Consider the following 22882-nt stretch of genomic DNA (forward strand, 5'->3'; position numbering starts at 1 on the left):
GTAATGAAAATTGACTCTGCACATGTGTGATATTTTTTATTTGCTGGTTGGTAGTTTGTGTTAGGACTATTTTTGACCAATTTTTCAGTTATGCTCGTAAAGAATTTGTTGAAAGAGTTCACTACAACTTCGGGATTAGATATAGATTCATTGTTGAGTTTGATTTCTATGTTCGTTTGTGTAGCTTTTATTTCCCCTCTTTCCATTTTTATAATATTCCACATTGCTTTTACTTTATTGCTGGATTTGTCAATGTACTCATCATTTTGCATCCTTTTTGCTTGTCTTATAACTCTTCTTAGAATACATGTGTAGTTTTTATAGTATTCTGTTAGTTGGGGGGGAGTCATTACTTTGTTTACGTAACATGTGGAGTATTCTTTTATGTTCGCAAGAGATTTTTATAGCTGGTGTAATCCAAGTCTTGTTTCTCTTATTATTATTTATTCTTACTGGTTTTGTGGAAAAGCCTTTTCAAAGTGGTGGATCATTGTGTCAAGAAATTTGTTGAATTTCATGTTGACATCATTGGCTGTGTACATCTCTGTCCACTTTTCTTTACTAAGGAAGGCATTTAGCTTTTTCAAGTTATCTTGAGTGAAAAACCTTTGCAAGGTTTTAGGTGGGACTGGGTTTGAGGTATCTTTACTAACATCGACCTTTAGAATGACAGCTTGGTGGTCGCTGAATCCTGCATTGTATACTTCTAGTGTTGGGTTAAGTTTATTTCTATTTGCAAAAATTTGATCTAGAGCTGTCTTGGATGTGGGTGTTATTCTAGTGGGCTCATTTACAAGGCCATGCAGATTGTAAGTTATTGCAATGTTAATCAATGTCTCCTTGTTTTTGTTGTGGGTGAGTAAGTCTATATTAAAGTCACCACATGTAATTACATCCTGTTTCCACTGACTTATTTTGGATAGAAGCAAGTCCATTTGTAACAGAAAATCATTACTACTACTGGAGGGGGGGACGGTAAATTGTAACTACAATTAGATGTAGATCTGTAAGCTTTATGGCTGCACATTCAAATATCTTGTCTGTTTCCTATTTCTTTTAGGGTAGGAAGTGTTGTTTTATGAAGATGGCAACCCAACCATGTCCATCATTTGATCTGGAGTAGTGTTCACACAATTTTAAATTTGGTAGTGAGATTAACTTATCAGTACAGAGCTAGTGCTCTGCTAGGCATACTACCTAGATATCACAGAGTTCACTGGTCAGCAAAATGCTTAAGTCATTTATTTTATTTTATTTAGGCATCCTTGGACATTTTAAAATGTATGGATGTTGTCAGTTGCGTACATTCATATATTTATACAGTTTGTTGTTACATGTAGTTAAACATTGTGACATATAAATTATTTACAATCATTTTTGTTCCTTACCAAAATATTGTGAAACTATTTGTAATCATTTTGTACTAAGGAATTCACTTATAGTGTAAAAACAGTGTTCCTGCAAAAACAATTTAAGATTTTTCCTAAAGCGGTACATGTTATCTGCTTCTTTTATTTTCTGTGGCAGTTTATTATATAGTTTTACACCTTCATACAAGAAGCTATTTTGAGTCTTATGTTTATTCTTCCTGTCTAGGTGAAGACAGTGACTTGTTCTTGTACTATAGTTATGAAAACTGCTATTTGTCCTATAATTTTTTATATTTTTCTTGATGTACACTATGGTTTGGAATATAAATTCACAAGGAACAGTTAGAATTTCTAACATTTTGAAAAGTTCTCTGCAGTGGGGCCCGCTTTCTGGTTTTTGTTATAATTCTTACTAATCTCATTTGCATTTTAAATACTGTTTTTAAATTCTGAGCACTGTTTCCCCAGAAAATACCATAACTGATTACTGAATGAACATAACTAAAGTATACAGTTGTAAAACATTCACTACTGCATGCGGATAGAAGGACTCTTAAGTGCATAACATGTTGTGGATATCTTTTTTGAGAGTTTCATAGCATGTTCATTCCACTCCATTTGGCTGTCAATGTGCAACGCTAAGAATTTTGTTGTGGGTACATCATCTATGGAGATGTTATCTAGTTTTAAATTTAAGGGACTATGTTTTCTGTTCATTCTAAAGCATATTGTATTTGTTTTCTTTACATTGAGAGTTACTTTGTTTTCCTGAGACCATGTGTGAACATCCCTCAGCACTTCAGTAGAATTTTCCAACATTTGTGATGGTGTCTTACTGGTGATTACTATGTTGCTGTCATCCGCAAACAATATCTTCTCTCCATGGCTGATACGTTGCGGGAAATCATTTATATACACCAGAAATAATACAGGGCCTAGTACACTTCCTTGAGGGACTCCAATATTGATATATTGTGGATCAGATATATGTTTCTCAATGTACTTTGATCCACTGGAGACATATGTGATCTCTAATTGTAAATTGTGCTATTGCAGATTCTGTACCTCTACCAGGCCTGAAACCGTGCTGGTCATTGCAGAGGAGGTTGAATTTACTTAGATAGCTCAAAAGCCTGTTTTTCATTATTGTTTCTATCACTTTGGAAAAGCATGACAATAGGGCTATTGGTCTGTAGTTCTCAGCGTGAACTGGTAACATTTTGACATGCTTCAGATAGTCAGGGAAGCAACCAGTTTTGTTGCTTAAGGATTGGACATTGTTATAATAGATTTTCAGGTCTGAGTGGGGTTTACTCAGGGAGCTCGAAGTCATATTTACTGTGACACTGACCTTTAGTTTAAATTGTGTTGTATGCCAGATATGTTGACTTCCGAGCAGTTGCGCTGGTTCTGTTGGTCGTCCTCGGCAGCCGACTCATCTCCCAGGTAGTCCTGAAAACTATCCACATGCACATCACACTGCTGAGGCGTCACATTGTCATTTTGGAGGGCTGTCTCGATAATGTTCACCATCACATTATTGATCCTTTCAGGTTCCTGACCTTTTTGAGGGGTCAGGGGATATGTGTTTCGTCTCTGTGACTTCGTGACCCATTTGTCTAGTGTAGTTTGCACTGTATGGCCACTATTACTCTTTTTATTTCCCATCTTGTTGGTCTTGATCCAATTGCTTATAAGCATCTGTTTATGGTTTCTGACTTTGTTTCTTATTGTCTCCCATAGTTGTCAGGAAGGGGTCTATTGCAGATAATCTCCTTGCCACATTTGTTTAGGTGGAAACCATGTGTTGTGAAGTGGTTTCTGGCTAGTCTCTGGTATTTCAAAGTTCACAGCAATTCTTTTTTTGTATGCATGTTTTGCTAAACTAAGTGCTTGTATCAGGTGGAGGTTTGCAGTATTAATTTTACTATTCCCCCCAGGGGGTCCACAACTCTTTTGTGGATACGTGCGTGGCGAGCACGGGGCCCCGAGCCATTGCAGCCTTCTTTCTCTCCCGTGCTGCATTTCCTTTTCCTTCCCCTCCTTTCCCCTCCATGTTCCTTTCCCCTCGCCCTCTCCTCTCCCACTATTGGTGTCCTTGCTTATGTTGGCCCTGCTATCCTCCTGGTTCTGTTGGTTTTACACTCCGGCTTTGTTGTGTAATCGTCTCCTCCTTTTGGCATTCCTTGGTCCCCCTCTGGGGTTTGACCACCATTCCCAAAATTTCTCCTCCGTAGTGTGAGCCATTTGGGGAAGAGCACCTTACCTAGTGTCTCCGACGTGCGCCCTCCTAGTACATTCCACCTTTTCTTTCACGTCGTTTTTTGATGCTAGGGTGCATAGCCAGCACGGTAGCCAGCCCGTGTGGTGGGGTCGCTATGTACCCTTTTGGTTGAGCCCCCTGAACACACAGGGATCACACTTCTGATACCTGAGCTGTGACCTCCTTATGCATGCCTTGGAGTGGTTGCTCGTCATCCTGGAGCATCGGAACTCCCGGCAATGGCCGCCGTGCCAGACGGCCCTTGCTGTGGCTGGGTGGCGCCCGTGAGGAGAGCCCCTGATCGGAGTGGGTGGTATCAGGGCGGACGCTATGCAGATGAAACGCATACGGGTCCAAAACTCTGGCCGTTCTTCTGCGGCTGTCTCTCTGCGTGGTACTGATTCCTCAAGTGCTGCTTCTCTTGCCCCTTCGGCCTTCCCTTCCATGGCTACCCCCTGGGAAGAGGGTCAGGCCCGTCGTCTAGGGGCAAAACCTTTATCCCGTTATCTAGTTTGCACCAGGACTGATGGAGATACTTTCACCAGTGTCAAACCTTTATTCTTTGTGGAACATATTGAAGACAAGTTCGGTGAAGTGGACTCCCTGAGCAAGATGCGGTCGGGTTCGTTGCTGATAAAAACCGCTTCAGCTGCCCAATCTGCGGCCCTTCGTGCCTGTACCCATCTTGGCACAATTCCTGTGTCCATTACCCCTCACCAGTCTCTAAATATGGTACAAGGTGTGATTTTTCACAGGGACCTCATCCTTCAAACTGATGAGGAACTTCGGGACAATCTCGGACGGCGGGGTGTTCACTTCGTTCGGCGTGTTCAGAAGGGTCCTAAAGATAATCGTATTGATACTGGTGCCTTTATCCTGGCCTTTGAAGGGGATACCCTTCCTGAGAAAGTTAAGATTATGGTCTATCGCTGTGATGTGAAGCCGTACATCCCACCTCCTATGCGGTGTTTTAAGTGCTTGCGTTTTGGCCACATGTCTTCTCGCTGTTCCCGGGACCCTCTCTGTGGTGACTGTGGACGTCCACTCCATGAGGGGAGTCCCTGTGTTCCCCCTCCTGTATGTGTAAATTGTCATGGTAGTCATTCTCCACGTTCACCAGATTGCCCAGTCTATAAGAAAGAAAAAAAGATACAGGAGTATAAGTCCCTCGATCGTTTAAGCTACACAGAGGCCCGTAAGAAATATGCACGACTGCACCCTGTGTCCATGACACCTAGTTATGCCTTGGTTACATCTTCACCCCTTCCTCCCCCTTCCTTACCCCCATCCCGGACCCCACTCCTCCCCCCCTCCCCTGCAGCTCCCACACCTTCTTCTCTGGGCGCTGCTCCCCCTCCCCAGCCAGAGAAGTGTCCCACTCCTTCGGCGTCTGCCGGTCAAGGGCGCCTCTCCCGGGATGCACTTCCCGGCACCTTCCAGGTCAAAGGTCTGCTGCCTCGCGGCGACCGCGAGAGCCGCGGTCTGTCGGCCCCCAGGTCGCCCGGTCTCTTTCTGTTCCTGATCTTGCTGCAGGTGGGTCCTTTATGCCACACAGCCCTCCTCGATCTCAGCCTGAAAAGAAGAAGAAACATAAGTCCCAGGACAAAGAGCCTCTGGTGTCACCGGAGGTCCCTTCCCCGACTTCACAACCGGATTCTGACCTGTCATTCATGGATGTCGCCCCCTCCTTGTCGGTGACGGGTGGGGACCCGGCGGTATGACTGGATTTAGCGTGTTCAGCCCTCATTTAAACCATCGTTCTGTGGTTCTCCAATGGAATTGTAATGGCTACTATCGTCACCTTCTGGAATTGAAATCCCTTCTTTCGTCCTACTCTGCAGCTTGTGTGGTTCTCCAGGAATCTCATTTTACTGATGCTCACTCACCGACCCTCCGTGGGTTCCGTGTTTTCTGTCGAAATCGGGTCGGGCCCTTGCGGGCTTCTGGTGGCGTTTGTACGTTGGTCCGTACAGACATTGCTAGCACGTGGATTCCTCTCCAAACTACATTGGAAGCGGTTGCTGTTAGGGTCCACTTAGACTCTGCAGTCACGGTTTGCAATCTTTATCTCCCTCCTGACAGGACTTTTACACCTGCTGCCTTAACCACCCTTCTTCAGCAACTTCCTCCTCCCTTCCTCCTCCTTGGGGATTTTAATGCTCATCATCCTTTGTGGGGCAGTGCCTTTCCATCTAGACGAGGTCTTCTTATAGACCAATTTATTGCAGACCACGACCTGTGCCTTCTTAATGATGGCTCCCCTACTCATTTCAGTGCCGGTCATGGTACCTTTTCTGCCATTGATCTTTCTCTTTCTTCTCCCTCTCTCCTCCCTTCATTACACTGGTCGCCACACGACGACCTTTGTGATAGTGACCATTTCCCGTTGATTATCACGCTCCCTTCCCGCTCCCCGATGGACAGGTTACCTCGTTGGTCTTTCCACCGCGCCGATTGGCCTCTATACACTGCACAGGTCGAGTTTTCTCCCTCTTTGTCGGGTTGTATTGATGACGTCCTACGTGACGTGTCTGACGCGATTGTTCGCGCTGCTAACCTTGCTGTCCTGCGCTCATCTGGACCATTTCGTCGCCGGCAAGTCCCGTGGTGGAGTACGGCCATTGCCATTGCCATCCGTGATCGCCGTCGAGCTTTGCAACACTTTAAGAGGCACCCATCCGTAGCCAGCCTTACTACCTTTAAACGCCTTCGCGCTAAAGCCCGTTATTTAATCAAACAGAGCAAGCGGATATGTTGGGAACGATTCGTTTCTTCCCTTGGTTCCACTGTCCCTCTGTCACGGGTATGGGCTACACTTCGCTCTCTCCAAGGTTGCCATCGGCAGTCCACCCTACCAGGCCTTCACCTCCCAGATGGCATTTGTACGGACCCATTAGTTATCGCAGAACATCTTGCGACCCATTTTGCAGTGGCATCAGCGTCAGCCTCCTATCCAGCTGCTTTCCTTCATCTTAAACAGCAGGCTGAAGCTCTCACCTTATGTTTCACCACTTGTGAGTCAGAATCTTATAACGAACCTTTTACTGAATGGGAATTTCTTTCTGCTCTATCTTCTTCTCATGATACGGCCCCTGGCCCAGATTCCATTCATAACCAACTGCTTCAACATCTCAGTGCTCCACAACGGCAACATCTTCTTTGGGTGTTTAACCGTATCTGGCTCCAGGGTGGCTTCCCTTCTCAGTGGAGGGATAGCATTGTGGTTCCTGTCCTTAAGCCTGGTAAGAACCCCCTATCTGTTGACAGCTATCGGCCAATTAGTTTGACCAATGTTGTTTGTAAGTTACTTGAACGGATGGTAGCCCGTCGGCTCACTTGGGTCCTCGAATCTCGGGATCTATTGTCCCCTTACCAGTGTGGCTTTCGAGAGGGACGATCTCCAATCGATCATTTACTTCGCTTGGAATCCGCAGTTCGGCAGGCTTTTTCCCAGCGCCGCCATTTGGTTGCAGTGTTTTTTGACCTTCGCAAGGCCTATGACACGGCCTGGCGCCATCACATCTTACTAACCCTTTATCAGTGGGGTCTTCGGGGCCCACTCCCGATTTTTATCCGCCAGTTCCTGATCCATCGGTCATTCAGAGTTCAAGTTGGTACTGCTTTTAGTTCTCCACGGACCCAGGAGACGGGCATCCCACAGGGTTCTGTCTTGAGTGTCCTTCTTTTCCTCATTGCTATCGATGGACTTGTGGCCTCTGTCGGTCCCTTGGTCGCCCCTGCCCTGTATGTGGATGATTTCTGCATGTGGGTTAGTTCCTCCTCGATGGCATCTGCAGAACGGCAGCTCCAGGTGGCTATACGGCGTGCCTCTGCATGGACCCTCTCACACGGGTTTCAATTCTCTCCTTTAAAATCGCGGGTGGTCCACTTCTGTCACCGTACTACGGTCCACCCTGATCCAGAGCTCTATCTCGCTGCACAACGATTGCCTGTGGTTTCACAGTTTCGTTTCCTGGGTCTTCTTTTCGACAACAAGCTCACTTGGCTGTCCCATATCAGACTCCTGAAGGTAGGATGTTTCCGTAAACTCAATGTCCTTCGCTTCCTTGCCCACTCCTCTTGGGGTGCGGACCGTTCCCTCCTTCTCCATCTTTATTGTGCTCTAGTTCTGTCTCGTTTGGACTATGGTTGTCAAGTTTATGGTTCAGCTGCTCCTTCCACACTGCACGTGCTGGATCCGGTCCACCATCGTGGTATCCGTTTGGCCACCGGTGCCTTCCCTACTAGCCCTGTTGATAGTCTCCTGGTTGAAGCTGGGATCCCACCCCTTTCTGTTCGGCGGTCCCAGCTTCTGGTGTCTTATGCCCTCACTATCCGTTCTTCTCCCACTCATCCTTCCTATTCTATCCTGTTCCCAGACCATGGACGTCGCCCACCCGACTCCTGCCCTCGGGCGGGTTTACCGGTTGGGCTGCGCCTTGCGTCTCTTTACCGTGATTTTCAGCTTCCTTCTTTGTCCTGTCTTCCTCGCTCCCTCCCCTCCACCCCTCCTTGGTTAGTTCCTCGGCCTCGAATTCGGATGGATCTCTGCCGCGGTCCGAAAGATTCCATCCCCCCGGTGGTGTTCCGTTCCGTTTTCCGCCAAATTTTATGGGAGTTTCGGGATGCTGTTGTTTTTTACACTGATGGCTCTAAATCTGCTGATCATGTTGGGTATGCCTTCACGTCCTCTGTTGGAACGGAAAATCATCTGCTGCCACCTACATGTGGGGTGTTTACTGCGGAATTGATGGCAGTTTCCCGGGCCCTTACCTTTATTAAACAATCCCAACATAACCGCGTTTTGTTATGTACGGACTCGATGAGTGGCCTTCTTGCTATTGACCGGTGTTTTTCGCGCCATCCCTTGGTCTCTGCCATCCATGACCATCTCGCTGATATTCACTGTGCTGCTTGTTCCATTGACTTCCTATGGGTCCCTGGCCATGTGGGTATCCCAGGAAATGAGCTCGCTGATCGTTTGGCTGGGGGAGCAGTTACTTACCCCCCGTTTTCTGTAACCCCTCCTGCAGCGGATTTACGGCTTCACATCAAATCCCACTTCGCACAGTCATGGGCCAATTCTTGGGAGGCTATTCCACTGTCTAATAAACTTCGTGCAATTAAGGTGACACCAGGCCCATGGCGTTCTTCCTTTCGCCTCTCCCGAAAGGACTCGACCACACTGTGTCGTCTCCGCATTGGCCATACCAGGCTGACCCATGGTTTTCTTTTGCGTGATGAGCCACCCCCGCTATGTGGTTGTGGAGCCTTCCAGTCAGTGGCCCACATTTTGGTTGAATGCCCCCTTCTTTTGGCTCTGCGTGCTAAGTACAGACTCCCCCACACTTTACCTTTGATGTTGGCTGACGATTCCCGGATGGTCTCTCTGGTTCTCGGTTTCCTCCGGGAGAGTGGTTTTTATTCTCAGTTTTGAGGTTTTTAATCTCTCTGGTGTTGGGGCAGGGCGGTGAGTGTTTGGGTGTCTCCCGCTGTAGGCAGTGTTCAGAGATTCCCGATTCACCTCCCTGACCGGAATCCTCTTTTCTTCCCCTTTTACTCTTTTTTAACCCTTTTTTTTAAGGCTTGGTTCGTCTTTCTATTCCCATACGTATTTTCTGCATTATAGCAGTTGTACCTTTTAAGTCACAGGTGGTCTTGCCTATGCTGCTTGAGCATTGTGTTGGGTTCGTTCTCTTGCCGACTTCCCTCATTTGTTTTTTACCATTGACAACGTGACTGCCCCTTTTACGTTTTTCCCTTTTTCCGTTTTATTGTTCTGACTTTTCTGAGATGTCCCGTTAGCAGAATGGAGTATATTTGAAACAAGGGACTGATGACCTTGCTGTTTGGTCCCTTAAACCTCAAACAACCAACCAACCAACCAATTTTACTATTTAAATTATGAACGTCATATCTCCTGGATATAGGATGGATAATGACATTCATTTTGTGACTTAGAGCGAGTATTGGTTCCAATTGTTCTACCATATGTTTCATCATTAGATCAAGAAGTTTGTCTGTGTCATTAGAACCCCCCATTACAATCAAAGTATCACGTGTACTGAAGCTTCATTTCAAATTTTCTGCATTTTTTACCACCTCTTTTAGTGGAGCGCCAGGTTTTACTATGCTTTTTACCTGGTATGATGGCCCTATTTTGTCTTGCAGTCTTTGAGCACTCTCTCTTCCATGACTGTCACTTAATATTAGTACTTTCATTTTTTCTGAGATTTTCTTGCTATGTAATGTTCTGGAATTTCTTTCGATTTTGTCCTGCACATATATGGGTGCTTGAGCAATTACGTTCACTGGCAGATTACTCATACACTTTGTGGCGGATTGTTCACTTGGAGTTAATTTTTGCGTAACATCTTGTGCAACATTAGACTGTAAATTGACCTTGCTAGCAAGTTGCACTAGGTTGTTATCAGAAGTTACAATTCTATAATCACTTTCTGGATCCATTTCACGTAGGCCTACCATCATATTAGCTTTGTTTTCCGTGGCAGTTGGTTTACATGCAGATTTTACAGGACTACAATCATACGTGGTGCTAGACAACACACAATTTCTGTTAGGGTTCAGCATTGCATTCTGAGCATGATTTACAGCTTGACTATTTCTCGTAGTACGCTGTCCTGTCAAACGCTAGTTTTTGTTACCATTATTTATGTTCAGTGTGCGGACAACGAGTTCATTGTTGGTGGGTTTATTGGTTACTGACAGTTCAGGTTCATTAGACTTCGATAATAGTTCTTGATACTTCACCAGTAGGCTTTCGTACTTGAGGCTGAGGACCATTATTTCTTGTTTCAATGACATAATTATGTGATTCTCCGTTTTTAGAGTATTGATTACTTTGGATTCCGTAGCTAGTATGATGCATTGGCGGCATGTTCACTGATCTTCCCTGTTAAAGTATTTCAGGTTAACTTTGACACATTTTTCGTGGTACCAGTAATTACAGTTAATACACAGAATATCTCGTAAAACTCTTTTTGAACATATTTTGCACTTATAATGGTCGAAATTTGTTGGAACTGCAGGATCGGCAATTTGTACACTTTTACCCGGTGCCATCTTGTTAAGCCCCCTTAATGAAAAACATGACCACACCATAACACCACCACCTCCGAATTTTACTGTTGGCATTACAAACGCTGACAGATAACGTTCACTGGCCATTCGCCATACCTACAGTCTGCCATCGGATCGCCACATCGTTGTTACTGCTGCTTGTGCCAGTTGCAGTCCCACAATTTTTGTGCTAATATAAAATCTGTCGGTTCAGTGAAGTCATACATAACAAGATGCAAGCTTTGAGAAGTTCCTCAAGAGTGGGAACCGAGAGGACAGATGGTCACTTATCCGTGCAGGATCAAACAGCCACATTACATATCTAAAATGAGAAATTAGGATTGTTTGCAGCAAGAAGAGTATCCACACGGACAGTGCGACAATATCTGGATCATATGTAAAAAAAAAAAAAAAAAAAAAAACCACTTTACATATTTCTTGACAGTCACGGTTGAAAAATAGCCAAAATGGCTTGAAATATCTGGATCACCTCAGACTGCCAACATGGAGACCAATGTAGTGGCTTCCTTTGACACAGCAGCAGAGAAAAGTGCACCAACAGTTTTGTGTCCTATGGCAACATTGGCCACAGGAGTGACCCCACATTGTTTGTTGCTGCAAACAGCAACATGCTGGATGTATCCACCTACAGAGCCTCTGAAGGGAATGAATGTTGCCAGATTGTATTTATCGTTGTCATATGGACCCAGCACGTAGTGTAATTCTATGGGTTGCCATCGGGTACACAGTATGGTGACTGCTAGTTTGCATAGCCAGTAACGGACAGAAGGTGTTACATTCCTTATGTGTTAAGGTCAAGGGTTGTGTTTTATTTTGAGGCCCTCATGGCGATGTCTTTCAGCCTAATGTTGTTCCCCTTACTTTCCTGACCCATCTCAATACAGAGGATGTAATTGTAACACTCAAAAATGAATTTCCCCCAGGGGGCTCACCACTCTTTCGTGGGTTTATGCTTGGTACCATGAGGCCCCAGCCTTTTACAGCACCTTTTCCCCTTAAATGCTGCCTGTCTGTCCTCCTGCTATTCTTTTTCCCTCCCTTGGAAAACATGTCTGGGGTATTTTTGGGAATGTATTCTGAATTTTCAGTAGCCAGACATCAGAACTGTTCCTTCACTGTTTTTTCTTTCTTTCTTTCTTTCTTTGTTGTCCATCTCCTGCCTTTCCTCCACTACAGTGTTTTAGGTTCCTCTTTGTCTATTCTTCCTCCCTGTGCACTCCTGAAGGCTGGCCCATGTGTCTGATGCCTAACAGGTGACTGAGTAACACGTAATTCCCAGCCCCAGGTCGACAGGTAGGGTTCACATGTACCCACAGGCCAGGCTCAGGGAGGGGTTATTGCCTGAACTGTTACCTTACCAAATTGCCAATTGGTCCATCTCTTGGGAGTTTTGGACGTGTGAACAAACACGTAAGGCGGGTGATCCCCACTCTGTAGGGGTGGGACAGTTGGCAGGAGCTCACTATCGGAGACACTGGCAATCATGTGGGATTTTCTTTTGATGAGCCAATCACAATGTCAGTCTACATCTACTAAACGTAAAAAGAATGAGAATAATGATTCCAAGACTCAACCAGCTGCACCTGGGTTCCTTGTGGTATTACATTCAGAAGGTGGTCATTTCTTTGGTCCAATTAATCTGTTTATAATTCAGAAAGGTGTTGACTTCAATTGCTGGCCCTGTGAAATCCTGCTGCCATTTACGCAATGACACTGTGCTTTAGGAGACAACTTGTGATTCTCAAGCACAACAACTTCGTGCAGCTTCACTCCTCCATGGCTATCCTGTACGTGTTGAGGCCCATCGAGTGCTGAATTCTTCACGTGGTGTTATTTACAATAGGCTACTCGATGGTCTGACTGAGGGAGAAATTGAAACTTACTTCTCTGATCAGGGCGTCAGTGCAGTCCATTGGGTCTTGAAAAAGGTTGATTGAACCTTAGTGCCTCCACACACTCTTTTTCTCATATTAGATAGTCGTGTTCCATCCAAGATCAAAGCAGTCTGTGAAGTTATCACACTCCGATCATACATTCCAAACCCGATGCCAGTGTAAACATTATAACCACACTTAAATGTCTTTTCAAGACACGGCCAAATGTGTTGCTTGTGGTAGGGATGCTCATGAGAGCAATTGCCCACTTCCTCCTCCCCACTGTTTCAGTTGCAGTGGTGACTATGCAGACTCATCCCAAGAATTTCCCATGTATCTCAATTAGCGGGCCATCCAGAAGATCTGGGTGAAGGAAAAAGTGCCTTACCCAGTCACTCGCAAGTTGTTGGCTACTTGAAAGCCCTGTATTTTACTGTCTGGCACTTATGGTACTGTTCTTGCTACACCTCACAACAAGCCACCACATCTTCACCTCCGTTGGTGAAATCACCTGCTACAGAACTGGTAGGTCAGAAAGGATAGAAGGAATACTCCCATGAAGACTTTTTACGTTCCTCCAACCAACAAACATCAGGGTCTTCATCTGCCAACCACAAAGGCTCCAAGAAATTGAACAAAGGCAAACAGTCTTCTTCTTTGCCAATTTGAAGGTCCTCTTCAATGTTGCGCTGTGTGTTACCCTCACTCGTTTGACCTTTGTTTCGCTGGTGCGCACCACGAACAATTTTTCTGCCCTAGAATCCAAGGGCCAACCCAGTGAGAGTGCTGATGTCTCTGCAGATCTCATGGAACAGGGTCCTCCAGATTCTGCACCCTTTAGCAGTGAGTGTTCAAAGGCTGGTACTCGGGAGCTGCCAAGGTCACAACCCTTTATTTTTTCCCTCCTCCCTTTTCCCTGTCACAACTCTCCTCCAGTGGAATGCTTGCAGCATTAGATTCAACAAGGAGGAATTACGGCTGCTCTTGGAACTGCAGCGTCCACTTATTTTCTGCCTCCTAAAATTGCGTCCTCGTGATCGCTTTGACCTCTCGCATTTCCTTCTGGTCTACTTTGTCCTTTCTCCCAAGGACAGCATTCTATCACATGGGGGAGTAATGGTGCTCATTCGGGCTAACGTTCAAGATCAAACCATCTCACTGAACACCCAGCTGCAAGCTGTTGCAATCCGCATTTTCCTTCTTCACTTCATCTTTTGTTTTTGTAATGCCTACATCCTGCAGTCATTGGTGTCACAAGGAAAGACTTCCTCCACCTTGTTAGTCAACTCCCTCCTCCCTTTTTGCTACTCGGTGGCTTTAATTCGCACCATTCCTTCTGGGGCTCTTCCAGAACCTGTCAGAGAGATCTCTCTTGACTGACTTTCTCAGTCAATTCAACCTCATCTGCCCCAGCACTGGAGCATCCACATTCTGTTCAGACACCATTTTTCGCACACCTGTTCCCATTTGTACCTTTCATTTGGCACTGCCCAGCTTGCCTGTCACCTCGAGTGGTCTGTTCTTTGACACATACTCGAGTGACCATTTCCCATGTTCTATCCGTTTTCTGACTCCTATCCCACCTATATTAAACCCAAATGGCAGCTTTTCAAGACTGGTTGTTTGCTTAACTCCTCTCTGGTGACATTCGCCGAACAACATTTCCCCAGTTGTGATGACCAGGTAGAATACCTTGAAAAGCGATATACTTACCGCCGCAGAACATTCCATTCCTCGCGCTTCATCTTTACCACACCGTGTCTCTGTCCCTTGGTGGACTGAGGCATACCACGATGCAATTCGCACACAGAGACGTTCTCTCTGTGTTTTAACTGTCATCCTATCATAGCAAACTGCATTCGTTATAAATAGTTGTGTGCAGAGTGTCGTCACATTCTTCGGGATAGCAAAAAAGCTAGCGGGATGTCATTTACTAGTTCTTTTTAACAGTCCCATTCCCTGTTCCGTCGTGTGGGCCAACCTCTTGTGGCTCTCTGGGAAAAAGGTCCATTCCCCAGTTCTTGGCCTGACTGTTGCAGACGATGTCATTGTGGACCACATTGCTATCAACACCACCTTAGGACACTATTTTGCGGAGATTTTGAGCTCTGTCCACTATCACCCTGCCATCCTCCATCGGAAACGAGTGAAGGAGTCTCTGCTGATAGCCTTCTCCTTTCAGAATCATGAATTCTACAATTCCACCTTTACAATGCAGGAACTAGATCATGGTCCCACTTCATCCCGATCTTCTGCCCCAGGTCCGGACGATGTTCACATTCAGATGTTACAGCACCTTTCTCTTGCGGGCAAGCACCTTCTCCTTCATATGTATAATGGCATCTGGGCATATGGTATGTTTCCCAGATGCTGGCGTGAAGCCACTGTCATACCCATACCTAAACCCGGTAGGGACAAACATCTTCCTTCTAGGTACCACCCCATTTTTCTCACCAACTGTGTCTGCAAGGAGATGTAATGTATGATTCATGCCTGGCTGGTATGATGGCTCGAGTCTTGCAATTTACTAATCACTGCACAATATGGATTGCAAGTGCACTATTCTGCAGTTGACCATCTCGTCACTTTGGCAACCCATGTCATGGACAGGGTAAATACCAGACTGTGGCTGTGTTTCTTGATTTGGAGAAAGCTTATGACACCTGCTGGAGGACTGGTATCCTCCGTACTCTATACATGTGGGTCTTCTGAGGCCACCTGCCCTGTTTCCTTCAGGATTTTTTAAAAGACAGTTTTCAACGTCCTTGTGAGTTCTGCATTGTCGTACACCTTTACCCAGGAAAACGGGGTGCCTTCTCCGTCCTGAGTGGTGTCCTCTTTGCTATAGCCATTAACCCTGTTATGGCCTGTCTCCTGCTGAGCATTTCTGGCTCCCTTTTTGCAGATGATTTCACGATCTTTTGCAGTTCTCCATGGACTTGACTCTTTGAGCGGGGTCTTCAATGATGTCTCGATCATCTTTACTCATGGAGCATTGACAGTGTCTTTTGCTGTTCCACTGACGAAACAGTTTGTATGAAATGTTGGCAGTGCAATGGGTTTCTTCCACTGGCTTTAGGTCGTTGGCCTGTTACTCTTCTGTTTGTTGAAACTACAAACCTCCTGTGGGCTCATGCTTGATAGGAAACATTTTAACCCTCCAACATGTCTTATATGGCCGCCTGTTGTACACAGTCCCTCAGTGTCCTATGTGTCATAAGCAGTGCTTCATGTGGAGCAGATTGAACCACCCTCCTCCGTTTGTACTGACCCTTTGTCCATTTGAAACTAGACAATGGGTGTTTTGTTTATGCATCTGCATGTCCATCCATTTTATGCCGGTTATATACAATCCACTATCATGGAATCCGTTAGGCCACTGGCTGCTATTACACTAGCCCAGTTGAGAGTCTCTATGCAGAAGCTGTCGAACTACAGCTGTCATACTTGTGGGAGCAACTGTGACGTTTATCTGGGTTCCTGGACACATCGGTCAGATAGGAAAAGAGGCTGCTGAGGCTGTTGCCAGGCTGCAGTCTTCCTACCTTGTCTCACTAGTTCTTAACACTCCTTCCAATGATCTCCATATTGCCGTCTGTCAGCAGTTGCATCACCCCTGGTCTTCCCTTCAAGGGAACAAGCTGTGGCGAATTAAACCTCTCTCAACTGCTTGGCTGATTTCCTCTTAGCCCTCTTGCCACAAGATCATTTTAGCTAGGTTATGTATTGGGCACTGTCAATTTAGCCATTGCCACTTGTGAAGTGGTGATCTCCCACTACTTTGTGCTCATTGTCATCAACCTCTGACACCAAGTGAGGTGGCACAGTGTTTCACACACTGGATTGCATTCGGGAGGATGACGGTTCAAACTGGCAGCTGGCCATCCTGATTTATGTTTTCCATGATTTCCCTAAATCACTTCAGGCAAATGCCAGGGTGGTTCCCTTCAAAGGGCATGGCTGACTTCCTTCACTAATCTGATGGGACCGATGACCTCGCTGTTTGGTCCCTTCCCCCACATCAACCAACCAACCACCTTTGATGGTTCACCATTTCCTGACTGTATGCTCTTTTTTTAACGACTTACTTTCTAATGTATGTTTGCCGTCTTGAGTTAGCAGCTGTCTTAGCAAATGGTGCGGTCACCCACGTTTTACTTTTTATCTACACTCCTGGAAATGGAAAAAAGAACACATTGACACCGGTGTGTCAGACCCACCATACTTGCTCCGGACACTGCGAGAGGGCTGTACAAGCAATGATCACACGCACGGCACAGCGGACACACCAGGAACCGCGGTGTTGGCCGTCGAATGGCGCTAGCTGCGCAGCATTTGTGCACCGCCGCCGTCAGTGTCAGCCAGTTTGCCGTGGCATACGGAGCTCCATCGCAGTCTTTAACACTGGTAGCATGCCGCGACAGCGTGGACGTGAACTGTATGTGCAGTTGACGGACTTTTAGCGAGGGCGTATAGTGGGCATGCGGGAGGCCGGGTGGATGTACCGCCGAATTGCTCAACACGTGCGGCGTGAGATCTCCACAGTACATAGATGTTGTCGCCAGTGGTTGGCGGAAGGTGCACGTGCCCGTCGACCTGGGACCGGACCGCAGCGACGCACGGATGCACGCCAAGACCGTAGGATCCTACGCAGTGCCGTAGGGGACCGCACCGCCACTTCCCAGCAAATTAGGGACACTGTTGCTCCTGGGGTATCGGCGAGGACAATTCGCAACCGTCTCCATGAAGCTGGGCTACGGTCCCGCACACCATTAGGCCGTCTTCCGCTCACGCCCCAACATCGTGCAGCCCGCCTCCAGTGGTGTCGCGACAGGCGTGAATGGAGGGACGAATGGAGACGTGTCGTCTTCAGCGATGAGAGTCGCTTCTGCCTTGGTGCCAATGATGGTCGTATGCGTGTTTGGCGCCGTGCAGGTGAGCGCCACAATCAGGACTGCATACGACCGAGGCACACAGGGCCAACACCCGGCATCATGGTGTGGGGAGCGATCTCCTACACTGGCCGTACACCACTGGTGATCGTCGAGGGGACACTGAATAGTGCATGGTACATCCAAACCGTCATCGAACCCATCGTTCTACCATTCCTAGACCGGCAAGGGAACTTGCTGTTCCAACAGGACAATGCACGTCCGCATGTATCCCGTGCCACCCAACGTGCTCTAGAAGGTGTAAGTCAACTACCCTGGCCAGCAAGATCTCCGGATCTGTCCCCCATTGAGCATGTTTGGGACTCGATGAAGCGTCGTCTCACGCGGTCTGCACGTCCAGCACGAACGCTGGTCCAACTGAGGTGCCAGGTGGAAATGGCATGGCAAGCCGTTCCACAGGACTACATCCAGCATGTCTACGATCGTCTCCATGGGAGAATAGCAGCCTGCATTGCTGCGAAAGGTGTATATACACTGTACTAGTGCCGACATTGTGCATGCTCTGTTGCCTGTGTCTATGTGCCTGTGGTTCTGTCAGTGTGATCATGTGATGTATCTGACCCCAGGAATGTGTCAATAAAGTTTCCCCTTCCTGGGACAATGAATTCACGGTGTTCTTATTTCAATTTCCAGGAGTGTATCATAGCAAAGTGTCGAAGGACATTTAATCTTTAGTTTGGAACCTGTGTTGCCTCTGCGGCATATTTTGTGAACCTTTCTCCAAGAGGAAGTCCTTGTCCTTAGATCTCTTTACTCTCATTGATTGTGATGAACGTGTAGTTGCTTTTAACTCCTTATATTAGTGTTAAAAGGTTCTGACACAGGTGCTTATGACCTTAGTTGTTTTTGCACCCTAAAACAAAACAAAACAGACATAAAATGAATTTCAAAATACGAGGTTCTGCTCATATTGTGTGTGTTCTGGCTTTTTTACCTGATTCAGCCATACTAAAGTTGTGGTGGTGGTGGTGGTGGTGGTGGTGGTGGTGGTGGTGGTGCCTTGTTATGCTGAATTTCATAGTTTCTTATGAAATATTCTGGGCGCCTTATGATCAGAATAAAATTTATATAAAATGAAGTAAATAAAAAAAAATTGAAATTGAATTTGTGTACAGATATTAGACATTTGAAAGCTTATTAATTCTTATTTTTACAACAAATATGAAAGAGTTTTTGCATTATAATTGTAGGTTTATGAGGTCTTTAAAAACAGAAACTCTTGACCCAGAAGTATTTCACCTAAATCCAAAGAAGAGTGATACAGATCTCTTCCGAAGAGTGTGTCGTCTTCTTCCATCATCAGTGTCTTGGTATGGGGCTTACATGTTTAAGGCAAGTGCATTTGAGTTACATTTGTCTTTATGGCAGAGGATTTCTACCTTTATTAATGTGTTTTGTTTTTCATTTCTTTATTCTAGGCCTATCCATTAGACATGGTTCAGTACAGTAGTTTATTCAATTCCACCCGAATACCTGGTACTGGAAAGGACAGCCTCTTCAAAAATGAGGCTGCAAAACACATCTTGGTTATGAAGGGTGGAAATTTTTATACTTTTGACGTACTGGATAGAGATGGTAAGATGATTTTCCTAGGAGTAAACTGCTGAAATTTGTTGTGTTAAAAAGAAGTAACATTTAATGGCTAATGAGAATTTTATTTATTCAGATGAACAGAAATGAATATATTCCATCCTGCTAAGACATTTCTACTAATAAATAATCAAAGCAGACAAAACTTCATGGTCAAAATGTTGGTTTCCTGTACAAGTGATGCCCGTATCATTGTGGATTTCTTTGGAGGATAGTGTAGTAGCCAGAGAATGAAATGTCTTTAGACTGTTTTATTATGTTCATGTATTCTGTTTCCATTATAGAAACTGAAATGTATTGTGTTGTTTATACTGTTTATCACATAAATGAGTGATGGTATTGTATTAGAGGAAGCTGCACTTCACAAGATGTAGTAACTCAAAGGCAGTAGAGAAGTAAAATGTTTTAACATCTTGTGAATGGACAGATGACCAAAAATTGAATGTTCCTATTTTGTAGTAGTTTGTTTCTGTGTTCCAGTTGTTTGATATAGTGTTTATAACAGAGCAAGGCATACTGTACTAAACGTTATTCAGCTATATTATTAGCACATTTTAGAGGGCAGCATTTTAAATTTCCATCCAGCCATCATGATTTACGTTTTCTGTGGTTTCCCCAAATTGCTTAAGGCAAATGCTGGGATTGTTCCTAGGAAAAGGACATGGCCAATTTCCTTCTCCATTCTGAGCTTGTTTTTCATATCTAATGTTCTCCTTATTGACGAAATGTAAATCCTCAGTTTTCCTTTTATTCTGTTAGCAACAACATAAAAAAAGCTGAATTTGTGGCACCTAACTTCTCACAGTAGGACAGCTTGTTAATTCTACTGTGTTTAATACACTGCTTGAATTGCTAAGGGGCAGCGACATTGTTGGGCAGAAATAATCACAGGCGATTGTGGATGACATGAAACACAGTACATATATAGCAGAGGTGGAGCAGTATATTTGTAATGAAAATGATACTGATTCCACAGGATGGGAAAGCAGGATAACAGACATAAATAACATCCATGCTCGACACAGGTCAGATTCACAGCAGAAAGGTTAGTATTGGACTCTCAGTAAGGAATATGTACTCCTCGGGCACTAATGGACAGCTTGTACCTGTTATTCGTGCTGGTTACCGAACTGTTGAGGAGTCCTTGGGGGAATATTCTTCCAGTCCTCTCTCATGGCAAGTTTTCATTTCTTGTACTGTTTGGGGAGGGGGTGTTAATTGAGAACACCACTTCCAAGAGCATCCCAGGCGTGCTGTACAAGGTAGTATGCAGGCTATTCCACACGTTAAATATTTTCATTTTCCAGTGTGTCCAACACCTTAGTGGTCATGTGTGGCCGGGCATTGTCATCCATAAACAAAGTCAGGCCCTACTGCACCCCTAAACAGACGTACATGATCCAGAAGAATCTTCCTGCAGTACCGTTGTGCTATAACAGTACCTTGCGCAGAGATATGGAGCAGTGCTTGGCCATTGTGCATAATGCCAGGCCATACCAATGATGTTCATGAACATTCTGTGGTGTGTAATATGTTCTCCTCTCACTCCACACTAACTGGTGGCCAAAGTCACTGGTCACAGTGAATTGGGATTAGTCAGAGAATATCACTTGTTGCTGACCCCAACCAGCACGCTCCCAATAAACATGAACTCTTTCTCAATGATGGTGTGATTGAAGTGGTATATATGTCACAGGCTTCTGAGCATACAAACTAGCCAGATTTAATTTCCACAAAATGGTTCTGGCAGACAGAACTGTACTGGAAGTGATTGCAAAATGTGCAGCGATCTGCCTGGAGTGAGATGACTGTTCCTTTTCGCCACTAGGGCTATGTGTCAATCCACATGTAGAGGGGTGACTGCCTACAAACACTGGCATGCTTTTGCATAACATTTCCACCTTTGGCAGCCTTTTTTTAATTGCGAGATGACTTTTGGATACATCCAAGTGGTGCAGTTCATGTTTTGCCTTCCTATTAACATACAAAATACTCACCTTAGTGAGTTCTGCAGAAACACAGCCTGGTCTAAAGTGAGATATAATGTTCCTCAGCTAAGAAAGCTGTAAAATGTTAGCTGCAATCCAGTGTCAACAGGGTGCATAGATATTTTAACTGTATTATAGCCTACTGTTGAATTGAGTTATTTCTAGCTTGTCTGACTAGCTACTAAATGAAAAGAAAGTCTTTGCATTAAAACATTTGTTCAGTACTGTCATTTTTACTCAGATGTGTTACTGAAAGAACCACACTTTTCATCAATTAATAAACAGTTTGGAAAAATACAGGCTGTTAAATGGTTTTGAATACTCATTCAAATACTTCGCAGATCATCACTGTAGTACACTGAAGTTCATGGTTATGACTGCACAGCATGCCACCAATAACTAATTGAAAATTATGAGAGACATAATATACAATTGATCATAAATCTTTACCGATAAATCAGATTCCCTGTAAAATCACTATTGTTCAGTTGTAACAAAAATGCCTAGAGCTCTGGGCTCTTGTCACAAGAGCTGACCTGAACCCATCTCGACCTACACACAAAATCTCCCAGTGTCAAAGCACACAGATGATATCTTCTCTGATTGTCAGAATAACACAGTTGACAATCAGCTTCATATTTAGATTCACTTAATCCAGTACTCTCCTTCTTTGGAATAATTCTTGTTCAGACATCAGTTTACAAGGAATTACAAAATGACACATTTCCAAAACACGAATAAAAAAGGATTAACACCATCTTGAATTGTCTGACACACTAAAGTAAATTTTACATGTCTAAAATACTGAAAACTGACTGCTTTACAATTCTCATTTTTCCCCACATACGTGACTCACATAAAGGCTGCACAGTGAGATTCCCACACTAATTCACACTTTGTCATCAAAATTTGATGATTCATACTTCACATGCATACTGCATTCATTGCCTCATTCACTTGGACAGCAAAACAAATGCAAATAGTGTTGTCCAGTAGAAATAATAATACCAGTTTGAAATTGAAAGTATTACATCAATTTTTAGAGTTTTTTCATCAAAATGTTTACTCCGTTATTTAAGGATAAGATATTTTGTGAACATATTCCCTGACTTCTGCACAAAACATCCTAACATGTCATGAAGTTATTTCTCAAGGAAAGTAATAAATTCTGTATTTTAGTTAACTTTTTGTATACTAGAAGTTACTTGTTGTAAACAGCTGAAATTCGTAGTGTTTTTAACTGTCAGTCTTTACAAAAGGTTATACAAAATTTCACAACATCTGGGCTATTAGAACTGTTTTTAATAATTCATAGCAGTGTATGTAGTAATCTATCTCTGTTGAGTGCATGCACATGGCTCTAAGAGCTGGCTGATAAACATGAAAACATAGGTTACTGTCAGTATGTGAAACCCTGCTCTAGGGTCATTACTCACTGCATGTGGAAAGAAAGCTTCTGCAGATTCTCTTATCACATCCACATCTATATCTACATTCATACTCTGTAAGCCACTGTACGGTGCATGGGTGAGGGTACCCTTTACCACTACTAATTATTTCCGTTCCTGTCCCACTCGCAAATAGAGTGAGGGGAAAATTGGCTGGCTGTATGCCTCTGTATGAGCCCTAATTTCTCGCATCTTATCCTCATGGTCCTTATGCACAATATATGTTGGCAGTGGTAGAATCGTTCTTCAGTCAGCTTCAAATGCTGGTTCCCTAAATGTTCTGAATAGTGTTCCTC

At 44.7% G+C, this 22882-nt stretch overlaps 1 protein-coding gene across 4 annotated transcripts in view; it reads left to right on the forward strand.

Moving 5' to 3' along the window:
• Positions 1-22882, forward strand: part of LOC126248984 (carnitine O-palmitoyltransferase 2, mitochondrial) — a 177624-nt gene that overhangs the window by 51608 nt on the left and 103134 nt on the right. For all 4 annotated transcript variants that reach the window (XM_049950546.1, XM_049950545.1, XM_049950548.1 and 1 more), the window contains exons 5-6: positions 18751-18892; positions 18979-19135. In XM_049950546.1, the coding sequence (XP_049806503.1) occupies positions 18751-18892; positions 18979-19135 (299 nt within the window). The remainder of the gene's footprint in view (positions 1-18750; positions 18893-18978; positions 19136-22882) is intronic.

The sequence above is a fragment of the Schistocerca nitens genome, chromosome 3, assembly GCF_023898315.1.
Source record: "Schistocerca nitens isolate TAMUIC-IGC-003100 chromosome 3, iqSchNite1.1, whole genome shotgun sequence".
Lineage (NCBI taxonomy): Eukaryota > Metazoa > Arthropoda > Insecta > Orthoptera > Acrididae > Schistocerca > Schistocerca nitens.